This window comes from Drosophila mauritiana, chromosome 3R, assembly GCF_004382145.1.
Source record: "Drosophila mauritiana strain mau12 chromosome 3R, ASM438214v1, whole genome shotgun sequence".
Taxonomy (NCBI): Eukaryota; Metazoa; Arthropoda; class Insecta; order Diptera; family Drosophilidae; genus Drosophila; species Drosophila mauritiana.
The window spans coordinates 22,671,148-22,697,344 of NC_046670.1; the positions used below are offsets into that span (position 1 = coordinate 22,671,148).

Here is a 26,197-nt window from a genome sequence, read left to right on the forward strand (position 1 = left end):
AAATTTTTAAAATACAGTTACTCTTACAAAAATGATTAGTTTAGCTATGATAGAAAATTTCAACATAAGTGTTATTTCTTTGAACCTTCAATATATTTATTTCTTAGTATTTCTGTTGATTTGTTATTGCTTCTAGTAATTGGTTATTACCCAAAAACAAACGAAATTTAAAAGGAAACTGTAGGTCAAAGATAAGTTTGTCACGTGATGTTAATACTCGGACTCATAATTCTTATAATTAGCCGGCAATATATGAATGTTTAAGCCTTTCATGAATCATAAAAAGAAATACCAATAGAATTTATAAAAAGAGTGACTAAAAGAATTAACAATTCCAGTACTTTTAGCATTAAGAACTTATAGAAAAAACCCCTTTAATGCTTAGAAACATGTTAATGGCCTTGTAAAAACTTACATATGTCCAAAGGAGTGCCGATTTTGCCCGACACATTCAGGAACTTTAGAGGATTTCCGTTTAGCACCGAGTTAATGGAGCTGCCAAAGTTGCCCATCCCGATTCCCATACCAGATCCTGTAGCAGGACTAATGCTGTTGGCTGCCGCAGGAGCCAGATGCTTCAGCTGATCGAGTGTGGGTCCCAGAGTACTGGCTTTCAGTCGCTCCAGCAGCGCCGCTCCACTCAGATTATGCATTATCTCGCTGGCAGTGGGCGTGGCAGCGGTCACATGGGCGGCATTTACCGCTGCCGCATTGCAGAATTTGCTGATGCTCAGTATGCAGGTGATGAAGAGCAGGTGGAACGATGAGGTGAAGCTGAAGCTGATCAGCTGCTGCACTTTGCTCTGGTAATGTGTGCTGGCGCTGTAGAAGAAGCCACTGGTTTTGGACGGTTCTCTACAGCCACTGCTGCTGCCGCTGCTGCTGCTGCTGTTGGCACTTTCATTTGTTGGTAACTCTGCCTGGGTGGTGGTTTGAAAATATTCCGTGAAATGCGGCATGCAGGTTGTGGCCATCTTTTGCAGCTGCTAGAATATACGGTAGAAATTGCACTTTAGGCTCAGTGGGTCACACACGCTGTTCACTCTGGTTCGATTTGCCAACTTATTTATACGCGTCCATTAAATAATAAGTTTAGGCGAATACACGCAACGTTTGCCAAAAAAGTTCACCAAAGTGAGAGAATGAATCGACTGTATCGGGAAGAGAGTGTGAGGCGTACGTACGATAAACATGCGGAAAAAGCGACGATGGGAAAAAGAAACATACGATGTTGCGAAAAAACAGCATAAGAGCAAAGAAAACACGAAATACACACATAAAACTGCAAGCTAAGGGCGACGACTTTGGCCGTAACGAGGCTTAACCCCTTATGCTGTCCCGCTCATTTACTTATTTCAATGTTTATTTGAATATATCTGCTATCAGCGGTATAACGGTTGATAAGCCAGGTAAGCCTGGTAAGTCATGCGCAGCCACCACCCATTGACACCATTATTCCAGCTCGGAATTGGTTCTGGTTGTGCAAATCTTTTATTTACTTTAATGAAGAGCAAAACACATGTTTGACTGAAATTTATGCTGTTTTTTCACATGACATATTGACGTAACGTTCGGCCAAAATAGATTCATACATTATTTTTCAATTAACACTTATTTCCGCTCGACAAATGCGATGAACTGGCCTTAAAGACCCGTCTTGAACTTTTTTTTTATTTGCTTTGAACTTTTGCTTTCCGAAACTTTTTTCGCATTCCGAAATTTCTCGGTTTAACGGTGAAGTTATATCCAAAGCATGGGGCGTATGAGCGATAAGCGACCAGCGACGACCTAGCGACACGCACTGCGAGTACAAACTGCCGGAATATCGCTTCCGAAGTGAGCGGACCAATGGAACCGTTTTAGCAACTTCGGCAATGGTCGTCTTTCGTTCGGCAACGAACCGACGATCGCCACGCGTACCATATCTCACCTGTTGAGAAAAAAAGAGAGTGAAGAGCTGGTAGCGCCACATGGGTCGACGTCATCATCGGGGGAGCCCCAAAGAGTTGAATATCAAAAGCCTCGATCTTCAACACTAAGAGAATTCAGAGCTACCAGTGCTCAAATAAGCTGACATTGAATCTGCGCCAACAGGTGGTTCTCTCTTCGGCCGCTCTCTTAGAACGTGTATCAATCAATTTTGGAGGTGTGTTCCACTCACTATTTGTCGTTTCGGCATCCAATTAGTGTGAGGTAGAAATTTACGAAATTACAGGTCTAAATTGTTTGTTGGCCCGGGTCAATCAGTCAAGGTTTCGATTGAAACTAGTAATGTGTTTTGTAGCCTAGACGCACGAGAATCAATATTGGTCAATAAACGTTAAGCCATTTACTTAAGCGGAAATTGATCTATTGACAGCATCTGTGCCTCTGCATTTCAATTCATAACATGGTTTCCATTTGAATAACAAAGATGCTTGAGAAACACGAAGGGCTTTTAGCAAGTCTGGATATCATCAAAGTGTAAAACCATCAAGCTTTGATGAATTATTCCCCTTCGGTACATTTCCAATTGAGATTTCGTCAAGGAACAGAAATATATGTGCATTTTTAACACCTGTGCACCTGAAGATGAAACAAAATGCTGGAAATTCGGCGAAAGTGTGAAAAAATAGCTGGCAACCGTAGGAATTACTTACCACTTTAAATTCAATCAAATTAAAATCCCATCCACAAAGTCATTTAATTATATCACAGGAGTACGCTACACATAAGTATGTTCTGAGTTTATTATTCATCATATTTTCTTTTTAGTTGGGAAACATATACATATGTATGTACACTTAACAAATACAGTTAACAAAAGGCTAATACGTATGTAGTAATAATTTTAATATAATAAAACGACTCTGCTCCTCGACAACAGAAATATAATTTCTCAACTCGCTCTAATAGTAGACCATAAGCATAATGATCTCTTTGTCATGTTTACGTATAGTAATATTAATTTGCGTCATTTAAAAATAATGCACACTTACAGCTATATACAGTTTGGAACTATGTAATTTATAATTAGCAATTAGATTTCTCGTTTCCTTTTACGTTTCTCGTAACTATTTCTGTTTTGTTATTTCTTTTGTTTATTTGTGATAGAACTCTGCGACATAGTATTTTGTACAGCATCCTTTAAGGATGCGCTCCAAGGTGACCCGCCGTCCTTGCCGTGCCTTAAAATTTTAAAATAATTAATTTACACAATACACAGAGTTGCTCAGTCTTCAGGCGTGTGTGTTTCTGCCGCGGGTCTCGAGTTAGCATTGGTCATCTAATTTTCCCAGCGACCAAGCGCAACAATCATCCAATCCACATTTCACACGATTCCAGAGGAATCAATCTAATACGAGGATATGCCTATGACGGGTGAGTACTGCAAAGATAAAGTAAGAAAAATTATAATAATTATAACAATTAATATTAGGGAAGATTGTGTCTTAAACCCATGGGAATCATTTTATTTGGATTTGTATAGTTGTATGGTAATTAATAATTGGAAACCCACCTCCTCATCCATGACACTGGTGTGGTCGTAGATCCGCGCCGGCAGGTTTTTGCGCAAACTGAAGTGATCCTCTGTGGTGGTGGTCTTGCGGTAGATGGGATTTTCGAAGTTCATCGAGTTGATGCGTCGCTTGCTGCAGTAGCGGTAGCCAATGAGCAGGAGCTGTCAGGAACCACATAAATCGATTAGTTTATTGAATACCCCCCGAATGTCACCAACTTACCACCGATAGCAGGACAGCGAATCCACTGAGACTGGCTATGACCACCAGTGCAATAAAGCCGGAATCCGGCTGCTCACTGGGCGTTGTGGTCTTTTCGATTTGAGTATGGTTTTTCACTGGACGCTGGTCGGCAACTGTGGAAAAAATGAGTTCGGAATTAGACAAATTTTCAATAAAATAATAGACGAACAAAAAACGAACGAACATATATGAACACAACTAGCACAAACTTATATTAGTTTATAAACATATTCAAACGTGTTATGAAACATGCAACAGTAAAAACAACATACGTATTTAACAAATTTGTAGAGCTCTCAAATAAATTGAAATAGTTGAAACTGTGAACAAGCCACAAAAAGTTTAAAATTCTTAATAATTGACACACAACATTGAAAGCAAATTTTATCAGGATTTAAAAAAATCCTGTAAATTTAATGTTTTGGCCAGCAACAACATTTTTTCAACCCTTTAATACAGATTTTGTCGCACGATGACAGGGCTTATATACGCTACTTCACCTTCGGCAATGATAAACAAAAGGGAAAACTGTATAAAAAGGCAAACGGAAATCATTGCAATAAAGGAGCAGAGTGAAAAGGGAATCAACATCAAAATCCAAGCCGCTTAGAATCCCCTAAACTCCTCCATTCTCCACAGCAGCGAAGGAATTTTCAATCAAATCGCTCAAAGTGCGCATTTAGGCGCAAATAAACACTTAAACGCGCTCGCGCCTTTGATGGCGCAAACTTTTATGCGAAAGAAGCGGCCTGCCGCCGACTTAGATTGGGAATGAAAATGGCATTGGCAATGGCAATGGCATTGGGAACGGGAATGGGAATGGCAAACCTAATGACATCGTTAACGCAGCGCATTTAATGGGATTTTTGTCAGGCGTCGCGGGAAGACTTCTTTCAGTTTGCTGCTAGTCAAAACATTAAAAGTTATCAACATTAAGTTGAGCCGCACTTTAAAGCAAACACTCCTCTGGGGATGGAGGCGTCATTCGAAGCCTCCGATATTAACCTCATACTTTGCGGCTGGGGATTGTGGGCTAGGGGATGATGGAACAGGATGGGATGCGTCGCACGGGCTGGGATGGGGTGGTTCTTGATGGCTTCTCTTTAGAGGTTTCAATTGCAGTGTTGGGCCGGGCGAGGGCCTACTTGCGGTTGGCGGCAATGCAAGTGGCTCAACTGCGTTGGCATTTATGAAACTGTCAAGGATATATGGGGATATACCCCTACCGAGCTCCTTGATGATGATTAATGTGGGCCATGACAAAGCCAATGTTGTGGGTTGGCTGCATCCGCACAAAAGGCGCTCTGGTGGAGTGCGGATCTTGGGGAGCAGTTTGATTAATACGCTTGCAATAAATCTGAATCAGAATCCCACGAAAGTGTTTATAAACAGTGCGTGAATCGAGACCAAAAAAAACAGTGACAGGGTAGACGTCGAACTTATAAATTGAGAGGAAGTCCCTGGGTTGTCAACCCATCCGAAAGGATAACTATCAAGTTGCTCGAGAGTCTTATTAATCAAAATTTACGTTGACGTGCCGCTGATTAAGTTTTCGTCGCTTCCGTTTTGTCATTTAAAAATCTAAAGTTGAGCGACGATAATGTGTGTGTGCAAGTCGAATGTGTTTTTTGGGACATCTTTGAATGATTGGCATGTCAAAACCAATTTAAATCAGCTTTACACATTTATCAGGATATTTCTTCAACTTTAAGTTGAAGCGAAATTGACAAATCCACTTATATTTTTACATGACAAAACAATAACATGGTAAATAAATATGTGGTAAGCGTGATGAAATTATTCTTGGTAGACTTTTATAATGTATTTAACATATATTTTAATGTGGAACAAAGACAACAAAAACAAAATGACTTTCGAGGACTAAATGAGCACAACACGTAGATGGAGACCACCCTTTTAGGGTGGACCACAAAAAACGACACATAAGGACATGACACAGAACGAGTTGGTCACTCCTACCGAAAGTCGTGGGCAACAGGGGTAGCCTGGTGCTCAGCTGGAGATCATCGTTAATTTCGATCCGAATTTCAGCATGTCCCACCTGGACACCCGTGGGCAGCCGCCTCCTCGGGGATTTTGTCCTCGGTTTCGTTTTGCGGGCTCGCGGGGGTCTCGTGACTGGTGGCAAATAAAGTGCTACATGCGGATGCAAGTCATGCCGGATTGGGGAATCGGGTTTGGGGGTTTATTAGTAAGCATAAAATCAAAATCAAAGCCATGCTGGTTAAGTTAAAAGCAAAATGGCTAAAGAGTTACTGAAAGTTCTCGAGTACTTACGATCCTCGACGCACATGAGGCCATCGACCATCAGCTTCAGACCCGTGGGACAGGCGCAGGATATGCGAGGACTCCTCTCATTGATCCTGGGTGCTGGCAGGCAGAGATGAGAACAGTGGCCATTCACCGACTGGCAGTGATTCACGCCATCCGGCTGGCGGTAAGGATGATACACATGCACCACCATCGGATGCTGGAGCTATAAAGAAAAACAAAAAATTAATAAACTATAAGTATAGGTTTTGAAGGAGGGTTTGTGGTTTCACATATAAGTTATTATCATCATCTAATATAACTTACCATGTGCATTGCTGTAACGGGCTCCACATCCTCCCCGGTAAACTTGTTCGCCTTGAAGACCGCCTGTTTGTCCCAGTCGGTCCAGTAGACATTGTCCTCGAAGGTGGTGATCGAGAAGGGATGTCGCAGGTATTCGCCGGAGTAGAGCACCTGGCTCCGTTGTGAGCCATCATAGTTCGCCGACGAGATAACATTAAGCTTACCATCTACCCAGTAGATGCGTTTCTTAACCAGGTCCAGGGTGATACCATTGGGCCACTTGACGTCATAGCTAATGATGGTGGTGCGGTGGGAGCCATCCATACCCGCCCTTTCGATGCGCGGAGAGGCGCCCCAGTCGGACCAGTACATCCAGCCCTCGATGGGATCCAAAGCAATGGAGCGCGGAATGTCAAGGGAGTCCTTTACCAGGACCTTGCCCATGCTGCCCTCGAAGTTGGTCAGTTCGATGGTGCACTTATGAGTGTCCGTAAAGTAGACATGGTTATAGATCCAATCGACAGCCAGGCCATCCGAGGTCACCGAGGATTTGGTCAGCACCACCGTCTTTTCGTTTCCCTCATCAATCGGTGCTTTATATATACTCTGGGTGGTCACATCGCTCCAGAAGATCATTCCCGTGCGGAACACAAAGTCCAGGGCAGTGGCTGCCTTTGTACTATTCACTATGGAGGTCATTTCCATGTGGTCGAGTGCTATTTTGCGGATGTCATGGCGTCTCGCCAGGAGTAGGGAGGCGTGTCCTTCGCTGGCCTTGCATCTGGTGTGATTTTTGGGATCCCTCATGTAGCCCGCTTCGCACTCACACTTGAAGCCCCCCATTTCGTTCACGCATATCTGAGAGCACTTTCCCGGGACTTCGCACTCATTGATGTCCTGGCAGTTCCGCTTGTCCGGAGACAACTTGTAGCCCTCGTGGCATTCGCAGTGGTGGCCCACCTTCAGATCGATGCACTGGTGCATGCAGCCTCCGTTCTTCGAGGCGCACTCGTTTATCCCGCACTTTCCAGCCGGCTCGTCCTCGCCATCCGGACAATCCTTCCTCTTGTCGCACACCTTCGAGAGGGGAACGCACTGACCTCCACCGCAGTCGAATTCGCTGGTTGAGTTGCATCCTCCTTGGTTGACTCCCAGACTCAGACTCAATCCGCAATCCCGTTCGTCGCTGCCATCGGCGCAGTCCTTGTCGCCGTTGCAGGTGAGATGTCCTGGAATGCAGCTGCGATCGCCGCACTGGAACTGGTCCGCCCGGCAGGTGACGTTCTTGCAGTTGGCCGTGTGCTCGTCGTCGCCATCGGGACAGTCGCGGTCACCATCGCAGAGCCAGCTGTGATGCAGGCAGGTGATGCGATCCTTGCACTGGTATTCGTGCGACAAGCAGGGCGTGGTCGTCTTGGTAACATTCGCACAGGACTGAAATAATAAGAACCGAGAAGTTTTTATAAGTGTGGTTCAATAATTCCATAAATTTGAATACTTCTTGTAAGTTATTGAATGTGCTTATATCACTTTAATTTATTTTATTTAAGAGTAATTTGCACCAAAGTATTTGAACAATACTGCTCAGGAATCCAGGATGCACTTCAACTTAAATAGCTTAAATTGCTGACATTTTCGTTTTGTGGGAAAGGTGCAAAATAAAACGAGGGTTAGGCTGCGGAACCAGGCAAAGTTTCCGGCCCTCAGTTTGGCAAGTTTTCCTGCGGAAAATATGCAGAGGGGGAAATGGCCGCACACAGGGGAAATTATGCACCCCCTGAGCATGCAAAAATGCAATTTTATGCGTGCCATGCGTTGACAACAAAAGCTGCCAAAGCTGGCAGGGCGCTGAGTTATGCCCAACTTGGCCATAATTCATGTGGCTTAGGCGAGCACCAAAAAACGGAAGGATGTTTCAAAGGCAGGGGCAGAGGCAGGGGTTTGGGTCTGGGTCTCGGTTTGAGTAAGGATAAGGGTAAGTTTCTCTGCGGACTAGCAAGGAATGGAAATTTATGGCCGGCATTATTCACTCACCCGCTCATCGGAGCCATCGGAACAGTCCGGATCACCGTCGCAGACCCAACGCTTGGCGATGCAGGCTCCATTCGTGCAGGTGTGCTCCGCCACGGAGTCGCAGGGCACCACTGGGCACTCCTTCTCGTCGGATCCGTCGCCGCAGTCGTCGTCGTGGTCGCACTTCCATCGCTTCTGGATGCACCGTCCATTGCCGCAGGTGAACTCGTCGGCACGACAAGTCTGGTCTGCGAATTTATCAAAAATATTTAGGCTTAACTCGCCACAAAGGGAGTTGCAAACAAATACGAGGCAAACAATAGAAGTCAAAGCCAAAATGAAGTGACTGGGAGGAGTTATGATGGGTTGGAATTGGGGGTTACTTTATGGCGTGGTGCTGGAGCTGAAAAGTGGAGTTTAGTTAAGTTGAAGTTACGATGCACCCGGTGAAACGAGAAACTTACAGGAATGCACAAGTAAACAATAAGATGTATTTTCAAATGATGTGGAACCTTTTAATTGAACTTTCTAACAAAGAAAATAAACATACACAAATCAAATACGAAGGCAGTGTTATTCTACCGTTCTCCCACATCTGGGTTCTAAGTACAGTATGAAATGATTATCTGCACTCCATTCGGGGTCATCGGAATCCTTGCCACAGCAAGCTGCAAGCTCGAATGGCAGGCAACTAAAAACCAAAAGCCAAATGAAGTGCGGTTGCCTCAATAGTTGGAATAAGTTAGCAATGAGGTTTAGTTTTCAGAGGGTGAATGGGGCTAGCTCAGATGCCAGTTGGATGCGGAAGGCAGCTACTAAAATTGTGTTTGTACAATGTACATCCAGGAGAAGCTCAACTGGAACTCAAGGCATTTGTCTTAACTAAAGTTGAACCGAAGCAAGTAAATAAAATAGCTGAATTTAAACTGCTCCAGTGGGTAGAAAACAAATATATAAAACACTTGAGGTAGAGGAAAACATTTCTAAGAAATCTAAATTAAAATAAATATTTTTAAAGAAGCTTGGTAAAAAATGCAGTTAACTAAAGAAGGTTTCTAGGAATTTCAGATAGAACAAGAAGAATTTCTCTACTCCAACTTAAAGAAGGAAAGACTGGTGGATTATTCTTACTGCAGTTGTGCTCGTCGGAGCCATCGCTGCAGTCCTTGCTCTGGTCGCACATCCAGGCCAATGGAACACATTGCCCCTCGCCACTCTTGCAGGCATATTCATCCGGTGAACAGGTTCGAGCTCCTAACGATATCGATGTGCAGCGTTTAGTAAAGATGGGAGAAAGGGAAGAGAAAGCATCGGATTGTAGTTGTCATTACTTTTGACACATCACGCATACGCCATGTATAACCATTGATTTATCACTAACATATACAAAGGGGAAATATTTGGACTTGGAACGTATCTAAGACTTCGATGTCCCAAAACTAGCATCGTATTAAATGCAGTACTTCATTGAAGTAAAACATTTGTACATGTACTCATACCTAACAAAAGGTGTAGTCTTCTGGTAACAAGCTTACAAGTCCTAACGCTATTTTATTTAAGAACAAATCAAGTTTCTTTCGTGGAAGCTCGACTGTACTTGAACCCTGAAAGCGACAGGCATCCTGTGGCAGCAGCACACTTGTCTGCGGGTGGGTATTAAACGAATTTCATGCGATATTGCCGTGCCCCAGCGACAACGCGTCGTATACTTGTTGTCAAGAGCCGCTGGGAATGAGTACACAATACGCCCGCGCACTCACACCAACACACAAGCACACTCAATGCTGTAACACACACACTCTCAGGACTCTCACTCTCAATGACTTGATTAAACTTCTAAGCACAAGGGGGGGGGGGAATTGTTGCGAAAATTATGCAAGCGCGCCACTCCATTAAGGGTGCGTATGAGTTATGCGGCAAGTTGGTTAGTGAAAGCGATTAAACAGCACACAGTGGGTGGGTGGGCAATGTGTGGTATTTGTTTTTGCTTTGTTTCGTATCGATTGCAAGGACGAAGTGGTTCTAGTTCTGAGCTTACTGCAGTGCGCCTCATCGGACTTGTCGCGGCAATCGTTGCTGCCATCGCAGAGCCAGCTGCGCGGAATGCACTGGTCGACCGTTTGACATTTGAACTCGTTGTTGGGACAGGCGTTCACTAAACACACACAATCGAAATAGTCGTCGGTTAGCTAAATGACTGGCGCATTCTCCACGGGATTCCCCGTATCCGTATACCCGGATTCAAAGGACTTCAGCGCCAGGTAGCGGCGCAATACTTACTGCACAATTCGTTGGATTCATCGGAGCCATCGGCACAATCGCTCTCCTGATCGCAGCGCCATTTGTTCGGTATGCAGTTGCCATTCCCGCAGCGAAATTGGTCCGACGAGCAAGTGGCCTCTGGGAAAAGCAGGAAAATCGGGTTAAATCATGGTTAGTCTGATGTTCCAGTTAAGTAAATAGACTAAAGTTATTTATTTGGAGGTACTTTACATGCTGCACATCAATTTATTGCTTAAAACTAACTTAATTTGGTTTAGTAAGTAGTTGTTGAGTGGATTAAAACCACACTTAGACTTAAGCTGATATTACATACATATTTACATATTTTCTATTATTAATCTTAATTGCAAAAATTAACAGTTTAAACTCTGACAGAGTTGGCAAAAGCGCCTTCTTGTTTTAATTCAACAATTAACCATGTTGGCGGTTTGACTTGATTGACTTTTTTAAGCCCTATTTAAATAGGCATAATTGACACACAAAAACATTTGAAATTTGAAGAATTTTTGTTGGGCGAAGTAGGTCTTAGTTCGACCGCAGTTGTATGTTTGCCTGGCTTTGAACTCTGCAGGCGACCCGTATCAAAAACAAAAGCCAAACAAACAGCGGAGGAAATAGGGGCCACTCAGAAGTATGCGCGTGTTTGTGAGTATATGTACGTATGTGTGGCCACGCCCACACGCCCCGTTTATAAACACACACACATATTTATTTACACGCACTTGAGCACGTGCTGAGCAGGGAAAATACCCCACAAGCACAAACAAAAAGAGCGCTGCAATGGCTTTTCAATGCCACTCCAAGGGGCAGCAAAAATGTGTCATTTTTATTTTACACCGCGTGTGTACACAGATACATATACGTATAAATTTATATATATATGTGTATACATATATATGGATTACGTGTATGGCTTGTAATCGGATTAGTCAGTTTTAGATTCCGCTGACTTGTTGCTATGAAACGCAGCGATTTTTTCACCGCCCCGCAGCCGGAAAAGCTGGTCACAAAATTCTATTGCATACTTTCGGCAAAAAGCCATGGCAATTAGAAAATTTACTTGAAGGAAAAAGGAAGGAGAAGGTCCTGGCATTTAACAAATTCTTCGGACATTTTTGGGCTATTTTTACGATCACTATAAAATGGAATTTCGAATATTTTCGGTGTAAATGATTGGAAAATGCCTTGTGGCCTTTGAGAATTGCTGTTGATTATGCAAATCGTGGCCAGCGCCAAAGGAAATGCGTTTATTTTGGGCCTGTAAAGTTTAATCAATTTTTATGCTTGTCAGGCCTGTTGTTGGCCATATCAATAACATTTTATATGATTACTTTTCTAAACTTTTTATGAATTCCAACGAAATGTGGCAACAAAAAAATTGTTTGTGTGTGCGCAAAACAAAACTTTGATGTGCGCCAATATTTGTTAAAAAAAAGTAGAATAAAAAAAGGCAAAACAAAAAAGGCAAATATAAATACACATTCAGTGAACAATAAAAATTGGCCACATGTGTGACCCGAGCGATAATAAAATGTATAAAACCGAATGAAAGGAAACAAGTGCAGGGGAGTGAAAAACATTTTCCACACACCCACTTTTGGTTCAATGATTGTCGATTCGGTTTTATGTTGTTATTCCTTGCGTTTCGTTTTTGCTAATATTTGACATTATTTCCTGGGAATTGTGCCCAGCGGGCAAATTGGTAATATCTGCTGATCTGCTCATATTAAAATGGGATGTCGGCTCCGGTCTCCAATTAAAAATCAAATTACAGCACTTTTTGCATCATGTCTGACATGACAGGGCGAATCCTTCATTGATTGCATTTTAGCAGGCCACTCCCAAAAACGGGACAAAATTGGATTAACAAATAAAAAAAATGGAAGGAATAGGAAAGTTGCGCTGTCATGCAGCATTTTGCGGCATAATTTATTTTTTAACTAAGTTTAAACGGCTTTTCAGTTGATTAAAAAACTTTGGCCTTTGGCAGTTGATGTTTCCGTGTATTTTCCCGCTCAGTCTCTGCTCTCAGCCAATTTGTATGCAAATGTTAAGCGGCGCTTGCAAAAATATTCTGTTGCATGCGAGGCATAGCCGGAATCCTGCATAAAGGATGCAGGCTCCGGGAAACGCGGAAAACTGGCAAAAAACTCCGGAGGAGAACTCGGGATTTCTGTAAATCCAGATGATTGGGATTTCGGTGTGTTTAATTTAAGTTAAAAGGTGTCGAAAAGTTTTCCACCTGATAATAGTTAAAAGTTTGCCGCCAAACTTGGACTAGTTAAACCGAGTGTTCTTCGGCATTTCAACAGTGCCGGTTTGGGTCTCTTAAAGAAGGCTGATAAAAGGACATGATAGCAACACTACAGACTTTTAAAGAGTACTTAAGACTTAGTCGTAGTGACAGTCAACTGGAATAAATTTAATTGTTTGCATTTGAAAATCCGTCGAGCTCTTAGCTTATTTATTTAGCACTACTCATTTTGGCAAATAAGCTGGAATTATGCATGATATGCATAAATTATGTTTCGACTATGCGTGTAGTTTCTATTTAAATAACTCTAGTATGGCGTATATTTCTGCGATTATTTTAGTTATTAAATGTTCATAAATAAACAGTTCACTTCACTTATAATAGTGTCAACTCAAATATTATATTTGACCATTAAATTCGGACCAAACGAAATAATCAACATAATTTTCATACCATTTATGGCCAGAACGCGAAAACTTTGGCTCTGTGTGTGCAGCAAACTGCTAACGAAGAGTAAACACCAAATGTGCCCCATTTTCCGTAGTTTTTCCCGCAACTTTCACAATGTGCTTTCCTTGAGGAGCTGCAGAAGATTAGGCGATGAGCACTTCGATTGGCCAAGACTCTCGTTTATGATTGACAAACAAAACACGACAATTTCCAGCCAGGACACTCGGGTGACATATTTAAGTGGTCCAGCCAACTTGCACAAATTGATTGCATAATTTCCGCAAACAAAAACTGCCCTCGAGCAGCCCATTTCAAGTTCATTACGAGCAGAGCGGACAAACAGACATATAAATTGTAAACATGATAATCCATTTTGGGGGTCAGACGACGGGCCAAATGGCGGAAACTCATTTAATGTTCAACTCAATGATAAATGGCAAGAGGAGCGGCTGTTTTTGTTGGGGGTGAGCCCCATCAACTGTCACCGATTGACTTGGAGGATAAGTCTGGCCCGGACAAGCCGAGAGGCACAGGGCTTCTTGGGCACATCCTTTGGGGTGCTTGGTGGCACCCAGGATTTCCATGTCCTGCTGCTGGCGGTTTGTCAGAGATAAAAAGAATCTTGGCAACACAGACTACGTCGTCTGGTCGTCGTACGATTAGCCTTAAATATTTTCGCTGAATTTGTTTATCCTTTCTTGGCTTTTTATCCTTTCATTTTGGCACACACTTACACACTTGGCACACTTTTGCTGCCTGACTTTTCACACGTTTCTTGGAGTTTTCGGGCTTGCCCGTATTTTTTATGTTTATATATAGTATATATATATATATTTATATGCAAATTCCCCTTTCAGCTAAGGAGGCAGTCCTTTCACACTTTTGCGCGCTTACATCCGTTTGGTTGAGAGGTTCGCCGCCAACTGAGTGGTTGGTTGCAGAGCGGCTATCCTTAAAAACAATTCCGCCCAAAGTTGTTTGCAGCCTCCGCAGCAGCCGAGAAATCGAAAGCTTGCCAAACTCAGCGAGTCGAGTGCAAAAATCCATCTCGAGTTGAGTCCAATCATCGCTGGATGAGTGGATTTGAAATGAGTGAACCATTTGAGTCACTCTCGATTATTGTTATGAGTGTGAACTTGGAGTCACTACAGGATGAGTCCTAGAAGGATACGCATACTTTTGACACAGAAAACCAAGAAAATTCTAATATAATTATTTTATTTCGTTTTTTTTTTATTTAACTATGTTGCAAGGCGAACCTAATAACCTACCCACTCGACGCATTTTGCGCTGCACCACAAAACAATGTGAATGTCGCAGTAACATAAATAAACTGAGATAATGCAGTTCCGTTTATAGAATTTAGCATAATTACGGATGGCATTCTTTGGGAAATCCAAGCTCACTCTTATCGAATTCCCCCAAGTTCAAAAGCAATGCAATTTTTTCCTGCTCCATCCTGCTGCTCATTATCAATTTCTCTCCTGGGTCTGCATTTCGCCCCAGCAGTGAGTTACATAAACGCATTGCATTATGCGCCGCAAGAATCCCAAAATGGATGCACTCATTTCGATTGCTCAGTTTTCGGTGTCTGGCACTAGTTGGCTGGCTGTTTAAAGTTGGGAGATAAACAACCGCGGGCAGAGCAAACGACCTCACATAGTTTCCTTTTACGATCATTGGGCCGCCATAAGTCGCAAAAGTCTCGTGCGAGGCGAGATGATAAAGCGGCAGACAGTGGCACAAAAAAATTGCTGATGCAACAGAGCGGCATGTTGCAGTCAGCTAAATGCTAAGTGCGTTGCAGATACAAAGCGCTCGCAGATACACAGATACAAAGATACTCGCGGCGAGGGAATGCCATGGCACAGTTTTTGGTCACCAGTCAGCGACAATTGCGATGCGTAAATGTTGCAAACTAGTTTCGGTTTCCATTTCGATGGCAGTTTCAGGTTTGATTCAAACAAAAGGAAAACCGACAAATGACCAAATGCTGACCATGCCTAATTACGCGGACGCCATTGTGGGCGCTCTGTTACAACGACCGCCTGGAAGTATGCAATCAAAAACGGCGGCCAAATTACGGATGCAAGTGATTCCCTTTTTTGATTGCAATCATGATGGGAGCTTCCCTCACAAAATTATTACTGCATCTGTAATGGATACCTACAAAATAATACTATTTAAGGAAGCTACCTATTGTTTAATCTTAAATTTATTCATTACTAACTTACTGAAAACCATATATTATAGCTAGATATAGATATATTTTCAGCAAAAATATTTATCAGGCCAGTTAGGGTAATATATTAGATATTAGTCAAGTTATTTGGTTTGCAGTGGTGTCAAAAGCTTTAACTAATTTGGACATCACAGAAATATAAATGATGTTATTCAATATATCACTACTTTTATACTGTGTGCAATTAAAATTAATTATATTTATATATCAATTGCAGTCATTATATTTGTTAGCTCTCTCTAATGATATATTTTTAATGTCGAATAAGCTTCACAGTTGAACTCACCTATAAACTTGCACTCCTTAATCTGCTCATCGCTGTGATCCTTGCAGTCCGCATCGCCGTCGCAAGCGAATCGAATGGGGATGCAGTCGCCGCTGTGGCACTGGAACTGCTTCTCATCGCACTTGGCCTCCAGGGATTGGCCTGCAACATAAACAGAGCTGATTTAGATGGGCAAACAAGCGCTTTAAGCCAATTATAGGGACTCTGAGTTACGGGCTTACTGGCTCAACGGTCCACTCTCGCACAGAGCAAACTTTTCTCATTAAAGGAAAAATAACAAAGGCTCAAATTGATTAGGGCTAAAAACTTCAAAAACAATCAGCTGCAGACACAGACAGATATATATCCGCTTGCGTACATACATATGTGTGAGTGTGACAAGTAATTTGCATACTAAACGATAAAATGGAGGCAAATGGCTGGGGAGCTTTTAATCAACAGAAGAGCCTCAAACAAAATGGATCACAAAGTTTTTGGCCTCCTCCCCGGAAAATCCAAAACATAGGAGCCCTTGAAAATATGCAATACACATATTCGGAACGAAACAAGCCATCAGACGACCAGAAAACCCAAGGAATGTCAACAGCTTTACACAGAGAAAAATATCCAGTATTATAAATAATAATAATAATAAAATAATTATGCGAAAGCGTTCATATAAGTAGGTAATGCTTAGGATAAAATTTATTTGATTATTTGTTATATTGATTTCTGCCTTTTTGTTGGCCTACTACTTCTTTTTTTAGTGTAAGAACCTAAAACAAAATGTGACACATAAAAAATAATGAATGTAATAGATTGCCATTGAACAAACAGAGGGCCAGAAAAAGCGATAATAATGAAGGAGGCGATATTGAAGTGGAGCCGTTTTGAAAAGGGTTTTTCCGAGCGGCCTGCCGTTGACAGCTGTTCGCTTGACCCATTCACATGACCTCCACCCGCTCCATGTGGCGATCCATCACACTTTTGCATATTTCAATGGCCCACTGTATTGTCATTTCGATTCCCATTCCCATATGCATAAACTTGCTAATTGCTGTAACTGAAGTTCGCAGCAATGTGGAGTGCGTGTGGCAAAATAAACAATGGGATATCTCCGATTTCCAGCCGTCAATCAATAAGGTCAAATCAATTCGATTTCGTGTCGCCGCGCTGGCTGGTCGGGAATTGTTTTCAATTATGTATGATGACAGTCAACAAAATGGCAAATTATAATTCGAGCAAATGCATGCATATATGTATTTATGGGGCAGATGGGGGAATTTCGTTGAAATAATTCCAGATGACGTCAAGCATGACAATGAATGAGTTCCTTTGCCTTATGCGGCGGGTGTTCGAATGAAAAAGACCAAAAATAAATATTAGCTTGCGGCTCACAGAAGGATTTTGAATAGGATAATGAAAAAATAATAATATGAAGGCTCTACGCGTAGAAACAGGCAAACAGAAATAAGTATTTATAACATGTGACCCTGAATGCGCCTTTAAATAAATTAGCATAGCTTGAGATTGATAAGGGTCTTTCTTAAAAGAATTTTGCTACACGATACTAGAAAACTCAAGATGAATTCAGAAAAGAACTCTCGATAACATCCTTGAAAAGTGATTTAAACCGTCAGTTTGCACATCAATTAACCCACTAATAGATTTTCCAGCCGGTTGCCACCTATCAATTAAGTTGCATTGTTTCCTTGTCACAATCTCAACCTACTGAGTTTGACTAAATTGAACCAGTCGGTTATTGATTACCGAGTTTCCGTAATGAGGCGGACACACCCCACAGATCGAAGAACCAGATCAATATCACCATTATGGCCAACTTCGGCCAAACTTCAGACGCTATGCGAGACTATGAATAAATAAACTAAATCGATAGGCAAACTGCTTAGCATAGCTAATGATTTTGTTAATCGTAGAGGCGAAAACAAGTCCACTCACAATCCGGTTGGCTTAACCCAATAAACTTCACTTCGTCGCTCGAAAATCAGAAACCGCAAGTTGTCATCATCATACGATTATTTTTTTCATATAACAAAAATAAAAAGCAATATACACTGCGTGCCAAAAAATAGCTGATAAGCCCTTATCACATGGTCATATTAGAACAAGAATTAATCATAACTGTGGGAAAAAAAGAGCATACATTGATAAGACTATATTGGCTAAGCAAGGTGTTAAGTGCTGGGAAAAAAACGCAATCAGTTCATTATTCTCTTTTTTTCCGATTTAACACTAATTAATATTAATTCAACTGGGAGCACAGCTTTTTGATAAGCTCAGCGCTCGGATTGCGTCAAAATCAAGGTTAATGGATTACCTGATAATTGATAATTGCCTCAATGAATTTAATGTTATACATGGAATGACAAAACACGTGATTCCTGGGGGATGCTGTCCTATAGAGAATGATTTGATGCATCAACAATTTCCCAAGAATAGTTGAATCAATCAAAACATGTTTACTGTAAGCAAACAAAACAATTAAACTGCATCAACATTCTCTCTACGTAAGATGAGCACGCCCACTATTAATTTGTTATTGTTATTTGTTATTGTTACTGTTTGTTTGCCATCGGTTCTGGCACAAACTAGTTTTATATGCTAGAGAGATCTGTTGGCACAGCGAATAAATTAAAAACTGAAGCGAAATGGGGCGTACGAATGAAAATTGAATCAACTTCTGCCTCTCTTCGGCGACCTTGCCACGTCGCATATAGATGCGAGTATATGTATACACATATGTACATATATCATATCAAGCATATGTTAATTTATCTGACAACTCTCAAGCGTGAAATATCAAATAGAATTAACAATAAGTCAGCAGGGAAAAAAAGAGAATACTGAAGAGATAATGCCCCTTGATGGGCAGCATTACAACGCAAATCGACAGAGCATTTTGGGGGCTCGACTCAGTCTATATTTATGTGAATTTTCCTAGTACACTGCATACTGAAAAGCTAAAAAAAATATATTTAAATTTAACTTAGGCATCGCAATAGGATGGCGCACTGAATTTCTGGACTACGTCAATTTCTGATAGAAATATCTCTGAAATGCGCCTTGTTTTTTGTGAGATGGTTAAGAAAATGTGTGTTTTTTTGTCAACAATTTATAATATATAGAGCAAAGTCCAAGATTCCCAAGAGCAAAGTACAAAAATGCAAGTAAATGGGGCAATTTTGGCCTTAAGACTATTTTTTGGCACTCAATATGTTGATTGATTTTCAAAAGTGCGAACTGCTTAAAACAGATTTAACGTTTTAAAAATAGTTTCAGAACAACATGTGTAAACAATAAATAAGAATTATTACGTCTTAAAAATTAAATATTAATTTATAACAATTGCAGTTTTCACCACTTCATATTATCTATGTATCTATATAATTTCAAGATCATTTGAATGACTTACTGCACCAATTAAAAGCTCTTTGCACTATCAATCCATTAATGCTTGATATATAGAAGTAAATTCCCATTGTCTGACTGCCCTTTATTGTCCACTTATCTTCAAGTCGCAAAATCCCGGCGGTCGAAAAATGCATAAAAACAAATCGTAAAATTGACCGATAAGATAATCCCCAGTTCAGGGCTAGCACTAAACGCAAATCCATATTGCCTAAAGCAGGTGGCTAGATTTGAAGTTAGATTTATGATTGGAATGCCCCGCGCCACAAAATAACGTCACAGACGGACGCCAAACGCTTTTCCTATCGTGGAGCCATAAGAAGATACAGATACTCGGTGGTCAGCCAGGCGGAAATCAATGCGGAAGTGGATAAACAATTCTTGGCTATTTCGATACCACGGTAACAGTGGATCCGCATACCGTCTGTGTGTGTGTGTGCAACAAGTGGAAGGCGCACTCTTGCATCTGTATCTGCAACTGCATTGGTGCTTGTATCTGTATCTTTTAAACTGAGCCCATTTTAAGTGCACGAAGTGTGAAGTGAGCAAAGCGCTTTGAATGACTCGACATGCAGGTGATACCCTTGTGACCAAGATTGTGATGATTATAAATCAGCTATGAAGAAATGCAATATTAAGTGGTATTAAGGAAAGGCTATATATTTTAAATGTTATTATTGACTCATTTGACGTATATACGGTTTATTCTCCCTTCAAAGAGGATTGCTTGCAGCTGCGAAGATAATGTAATATTTTGAAATAATCGTTTACATTGCTCAATGGCTCGTGGATAATTTAATAACTAAATACTCAAACACTATCAGCTTAATAGTGTTTGAATGAAAAGCGTCTTAGCATTTGTTGATAATTCTTTAACGATTAAATTGTAATTCAATTGCACGCGCTTTAATTTTAAGCTATCTGCTCAAGTTAAGCACTTCAGTTGGTTATACAACGCAGTTTTTAATAAAAATGTTTAAATGAAAAGATAAAATGAAGCATAGCTTATATACCCCCATCCAGGGTATCCAAACTTAATTTTCGACTTCAACCTCGTCGACATCTGTGGTCTAAAATTAGCACAAGCTGGGCTATAAACAAACATCGCACTTTGTGCCCCCCGCCCCATTGTGCTGTCTTCTTTTCTGGTTTTTCGCTATTTTTGCCGGTTTTTCAATCAGCCAATGCAGTTCTCACCTATGCCGAGGGGTGTGCCAATCTTTCCGGAAACGTTGAGGAACTTGAATCCCATGTTGATGAAGGCCTTGCCATCGATCACCTTGCTCAGCGATCCGCCCTCGTCCAGCGCCTGTGGATTATGTGGGCTAACTGCCGAGGTGGGCGTGTTCGTTGAGGGCGTGCTCAGCGGCGTGGGCGTGGCAGTGCAGCATTTGCCAAATCCGAGAATCAAAGTCAGGAGCAGGAGATTGAAGTTGGCGCATGCGCAGCGGAACAGCTGTTCGGCGCGTCTTTTCTCGCCGAGATTACCGAATGTTACTGGAGATTTTGAGCTTGTAGTTGATTTTATGGCGGATTTTGTGGTTTCACTTGCAGTGCTCGTAGAGCGTGACTCTATGGCCATGGTACGGTATTTTGCTAGTCTTCACTCTACTTTTGCTTTAGTTTTTGCTGTCTGTTTAATGCTTTATTCACACTTTTATCACTTTGATCTTACAAGGTTTGTATAGACACTGTATTGGATAGGGGAAAATTAAGTGGGCTGATTTTTGGCGACCCTGGTTGAATAGATTATCTAAGCAGGAAGCGTGAGATCTTCGCCAGAGATTATCTAATCAGAGAAATGGCCAAAAGAACCAGCGTCAACGTAAAAATAAACGCAAGAATTAACGCGAAAACATTGAAGAATCGCTTGCCAGCCAAAAAATAAAACAAACACACGATCCGGCCAATTCTCTTTTACTTTCGTCTCTCTTCTCATTTCTTATTTCGGGATGAGAAGACTGAAGAAACTGGTTGAAAATCGTGCGACACACAAAAACGCGACGTAGCCAAAAAGATACAAAAACCGAAAAGGCCGAATACAAATTTAAGCAAAAATATCGGGCAACAACAAAATCGCCGAAAAATGCGAAGAGAGCAAAAAAAAGCAACGCACAAAAATACACAGAAAATTCATTTATATTAAACTTTGAAAATAATTATATATTTACTTAAGGAAAAATACCATTTATTTTGAGTAAAACATGAGAATTACAAACGATAAGTAAAATATTTGATATTAATTTGTATATTAGCAAGAAAAACAAGTTTTTCCCAAAAACCATTTCTGTTGACGTTGGCAATTAATTAAGTCGAGGTATAATTTAAATTTTTGTTGAGCGGACAGCCACGCCCCCTCCGATCGCGCAAATTAATTAATTAAATATTGTTGTTGCCGATATTTTTAGCTAGCACGCGTCTACTCGCCCAGATAAATAAACTCTTATCAGTTTAGCCTTTTATTTTGATTTATTTTTGCGGTATTTTCAAGGTGTCTGCGAATGTGCGGCACGTGCTAAACGCGTCTTTCCAAATTTATTTCAGAAACACATCATTGCATTTGCGTTCGAATTTGTAGAATGTTTGAATTACATGAGGTTTGTTTTTATTTAGCTTTGTTTCTTTTGTGTTTTTTTAGTTGAAAATAAACCGCTAAAAACTGTGATGCCCGTTTCGCACAACGCGCCTTTTTCAACTGAATTCGTTTAGAGAATTGACCAGCAAATTTAAGCGAATCGCCAGCGATTTTAATTCGAGAGCCGAGAGTGGCTGACGTTTGCGATTGTGCTTGTTTTTGCACCGTCTCAAGGTGGCCTTATCAAAAGTGACAAGAAACCGACCAGAGCCCGTCGAAGAGATACATAAAGAGTGATCTAGCAGATTAAGGCACTCTCTGTACTTAATCGATGCTGTATTCCACTCTTAAGTCCCCAAAGATTACTAACGTACAAGGTGCTCTTAAGGCAAACCTGTTGATCAGTGATCAATGGAGCGTACGCTGATGTGAATGGATAGATTGGGCAAGGAATCGTTGGGCGATCTATAGCTTTACAGATACAGATTTACAGATAGATCTTTAGTAGTTACTAAAGATGCATTGTTTAAAAATACAAGAATTTTAAATGCTTCTTCAACTGGGTTAATTTATTTAAAAAACAAAATCAATATGCATGAAACTTAATGAAAAGAAGTTATTAAGAATCGATCAACCATTTCTTAAGTTATAAATCTACGCCTTAGAAATACTAATTAAAGTATTTTTTATGATAAGGGATCATTCTACTTTCGGTATATTGCGACTGATTTCACAACTAGACAGAATTCCGTGGAAATATATTGAATAAGTAGTGCCATGAATCCACTTTAATTTAAAAATACTTTTTGTTATTTTATACTCAAGGTGGGCAAATATCCCCCGAGAAAGCAAAAGAAGGACTCAAGTGCTAACTTGAGAATGATGTTTGCGAAGCAACAAAGGTTATATAGGGTAATTGCACAAAGTGTACTTAGAAGACATGTAATTGAACAGTCAATTATTCAATCTGATATTAAAGTCTAATTAAAAATAAGTGGTTAAGGGCTCCGAATTTGAAGCAGTTTCTTTACAGACCTCGGAAAAATCCTACTTTCTACAGTACCAACCTGAGTGTAAGGAAAACGCAAAGGAGATCACAATCAGCACACAGAGATCACTTTTAAACATCGTACTGTACGAAAATACGTTCTTCAGACTGTATGTATCTAGACTTCCTTTTTGCGTTGCCACCGCGATTATCAGTGCGAAAAACAAAGATATTTTTTAATTAAGCTGGACAACCGGACGTGAGAATTGTGCGATAATCGTACGACAGTCGTGACGTTCTGCATGGGCCCACCGAAACTATATCCAGGTATCAAATAGGTATTTTGAATATACTAATTTCTTTCGATTTTTTTTTTGAGACCCGGAAGGTTTTACGGTGTGATGCCCAGCGAAGACCGATGCGAACTGAATTGCCTTTTGGCGATTGGTAAACGGAATCGCAGCTCATTAGCATTGAAAGTGTCGCCGCTTTCAATCGAACCAGGTGTGTGTCCGATTGAAAGTGGTGTGAAATTCGAAATTGAACTGGAGTGTCGTGGATTTGATTTCATTGGCTTTTGGCTTGTTTAGAGTTGCGCTGACCGACGTCGATGATAAGAGGCGGTGAAAAACCGCAGACAGCGGACAATGGGTTCGGTTAGGGTCAGTCAGTTAAAATGCGTCATCTTCACAACAATCATCGGCACTAGCAGCAACCCAGTACCAATGAAAATCTCAATCAAACCCGCAATCACAATCACCATCATAGCAGCCATTAGATTGCATTGCAATCGCCATCGTCATCGGTGCTTGGGCGTCATCTGCATTTGTCATGGATTCTCCGGCGTAACGGGCCACTTGAAATGGGCATAATTTATGATTTGCGCGTGTAAATCATTTTTCAAGCACCACCCCGCGATGCTTGTGAATGACAGAGCCGTCGGAAAACCCCCACCAAACCAACGCCCCTGCCATCCATTCCGTATATTTTGCAGTGCGCCGCCGTCTCTAATTGCAGGCGTTGGAAATCGCTGGCGAATCGCTCGCAAATCGCCTAATCAAGCACTTCAATTGACACTGCATTTTATCGCCCTGCAGCCCCGTGTCGTGTGTTCAAGTTTTGTCGAGTGTGAGTTTAGGAAAACAGATGTACATATATATAAACAAATACATACATATGTGTCTTTTGTGGTTTTGGCAGGCGTGAAGGGCCAGCCCATCTATCTATCTATCGCTGTGCCAGATAATGATCAGTGTTCTTTAATCTCTGAGTGGCCTGACTGTAACCGCTATTTTCGGATACCGAAACAGGAGTCCCTTGGCTTTGTAATTTAAATATAAAAAATATTCAAAAAAATCTAAATAAGCGAGCAGAAATATTATTAAACTGCGCAACATAATAAATTGGTCTTAGAAATAAACGATCTTAAAAGTTAACGTCTTTACTGAAAGTTCATGATAATTAGGTAGGACTGTAGATCCACTTGAACTCAATTACTATTTGAAGTGCATTGATCGAGTAATTTCAGAACGGAAATTCTGTCTTAAGTCTTTATCAAATTCAGCCCAAATTCCATACGCCCTGTCTACACATTCAACATCAGGGCATTGTACGTGCAGTTGGGAATTACATGACCCAATGTTTTTCTGTTGTTATGGCAAAAGTCTCGTTTTTGTCTACTTATAGACATATAGATAGATCTCAACTCGGTGGCGTCTACACCTCATTTGCGGTAGGTCTGATTGAACTTTGCTGCGATTTTCCTGGAAATTCGTTAGTATTGTTTGCACTGATATACACTGTTTATTATTTTGTTTGCGTTATGAACACTTGGTGTGGTCCTTGCACTTCACAGTTCATATTATGCATTGTATCTTCATTAGTTTATTTTTTCTTAGCACTTTATTGGTACCGATCCACTCGACTATCGACGCGGTTCTGAAAGTTCGTCGTTGGTTTTTTTGTAGTGGATATGAAGTGTCTGTCTCTTTACCATTTCCAATAACATCACCCCACGGAGGGTTGATTTAATTAACTATTACCATATTTGGGTAATTAACATAGTGCAATGAGTTTGATTAAAATAACGTCGAACGCATTAGGTAAAAACGAAAAGTTTTCCACGCGTTTCTTTTTACTTGCTTTTTTCCTTAGATAAGAATTTTAGAACTAGTTTTTATACATTTTTACACAAATTCTCACTTTTTAAATACTTAGTTACAATTTTTAACAAACAAATATATTTTCCTAGGATGCACTTAAACGTATAATCGTATGGAAATAACAGTGGCGCGGATGTAATCGAAAATTCAAATGGAATATATTTTCGAAAGTCGCGCGCGATTGGAAAAAGTCTTCGAATCGGAATGTAAACAGCGAATGAATGAGCGAAGAAGTAACGGTAAATTTCACATGTGCCAAATGACAATAGAAGTCGCCGACGCAGCAGCCTCTGCCACAGCCGGCGTCGCAGTCGCAGCGACCGCGGCGCATTAGCAGAGTTTTTCCCACCAGCGAAACAGTTGTGTGGATGCTGCTGGAAAAGCGCTGTTAAGCCACTGCTAACCCCTTAACAGTGAGTGTTGCGCAGCGGCGACGTCAGCGTTATCGCTCATAAACGTCATTCAATGGCCATATCTTTATGGGCGCTACTGCTTCGGGGTATTCGACTATGTGTGTGTGTGTGTGTGCACGAGTGTATGTGTTTGTCTGCCCAGCGAAGCGTTGCTAAATATGAAAACATAAAAATTAATGTTATATTTATAGTGTGGCAGCAAAAGTTGCGGCAGGAGGCGTTGCGGTCGCTGCAGGGCAGCAACAACCATACAAGCAGCACCACCAGCAAAATCAGAAGTAGTAACAGAAGCAAAAGGAGTAGGTACACTGAGCGAAAGTTATGTAACTTATTAGCTGAAAGATACTTATGTACCGCTGAGGTGCATTTGTATCCAAAAGATACTTTTTTAAACAGTTGTCTATTATTAAGTGGATCTAGTCTGTGGTAAATTTTTTAAATCGTATATTCATTTCTGATTAAAAGTAAGCACAATTATTTGTTTTTGTTCATGTACAGCCATTGTTTTAACTTCAACTGTTTATTATTTATTATTTATTATTTATTATTTATTTACTAATGTTATTTTTCTTGTTTTCTTTCTAAAAACTAGTATAATACATTTTCCCCTTGTGCACCGGCAGTACTAAGTCCTGGCCAAGTGTCGGCTGTTGGCTTTTGCTGGCTGGTATTTGTTGGTAGTATATTTGCTTTGCCCCGCGGCGACTTGGTCGCTTCTGCTACTTTCCACTCACCCAACTATTTGTAGTGCTGCCAGAGGACATTGCTTGTTGCGACGGGAGGGGAAGCCAGCAGTTTATCCC

At 41.0% G+C, this 26,197-nt stretch overlaps 2 protein-coding genes across 17 annotated transcripts in view; both read right to left on the bottom strand.

The window, feature by feature from the left end:
* LOC117145138 (low-density lipoprotein receptor) overlaps positions 1–1,819 on the bottom strand; it is a 31,917-nt gene extending 30,098 nt beyond the window's left edge. For 5 of the 6 annotated variants that reach the window (XR_004459697.1, XM_033310662.1, XM_033310659.1 and 2 more), the window contains exons 1-2: positions 1,593–1,819; positions 416–986 (exon numbers count right to left, since the gene is read on the bottom strand). Coding sequence is in view for 5 of the 6 variants with exons in the window: in XM_033310662.1 (XP_033166553.1) it covers positions 416–974 (559 nt within the window). In the remaining variant the exon portion in view is untranslated. The remainder of the gene's footprint in view (positions 1–415; positions 987–1,592) is intronic. The other variant, XM_033310660.1, reaches the window with a different exon arrangement.
* An 892-nt stretch (positions 1,820–2,711) lies between these two features.
* On the bottom strand, positions 2,712–24,413 carry LOC117145139 (very low-density lipoprotein receptor). Of its 11 annotated transcripts, none has more exons than XM_033310670.1 (12): positions 21,849–22,169; positions 20,454–20,947; positions 15,849–15,989; positions 10,614–10,733; positions 9,465–9,587; positions 8,355–8,581; positions 6,342–7,754; positions 6,042–6,240; positions 5,724–5,900; positions 3,723–3,856; positions 3,500–3,661; positions 2,712–3,367 (listed from the first exon to the last, which is right to left on the bottom strand). In XM_033310670.1, exons 2-12 carry the CDS (start codon positions 20,836–20,838, stop codon positions 3,335–3,337), a joined length of 3,114 nt encoding a protein of 1,037 aa, XP_033166561.1. In that variant the 5' UTR covers positions 20,839–20,947; positions 21,849–22,169; the 3' UTR covers positions 2,712–3,334. The 11 variants fall into 11 exon arrangements, with proteins under 11 accessions (XP_033166561.1, XP_033166570.1, XP_033166565.1 ...); XM_033310679.1 differs by lacking the exon at positions 21,849–22,169 and adding an exon at positions 10,372–10,488 and having other exon boundaries at positions 20,454–21,349; XM_033310674.1 differs by lacking the exons at positions 20,454–20,947; positions 21,849–22,169 and adding an exon at positions 22,899–24,413.
* Positions 24,414–26,197: the final 1,784 nt, after the last annotated feature.

Coding starts and splice junctions, on each gene's coding strand:
- LOC117145139 (XM_033310679.1), bottom strand. CDS start 20,838: ATGGCCATAGAGTCACGCTCTACGAGCACTGCAAGTGAAACCACAAAA. Junction 6,241..6,341: donor CCGTTACAGCAATGCACATG/GTAAGTTATATT, acceptor TTTTCTTTATAG/CTCCAGCATCCGATGGTGGT. Junction 3,857..5,723: donor CCTGTTGCCCACGACTTTCG/GTAGGAGTGACC, acceptor TTTTTTCCACAG/TTGCCGACCAGCGTCCAGTG.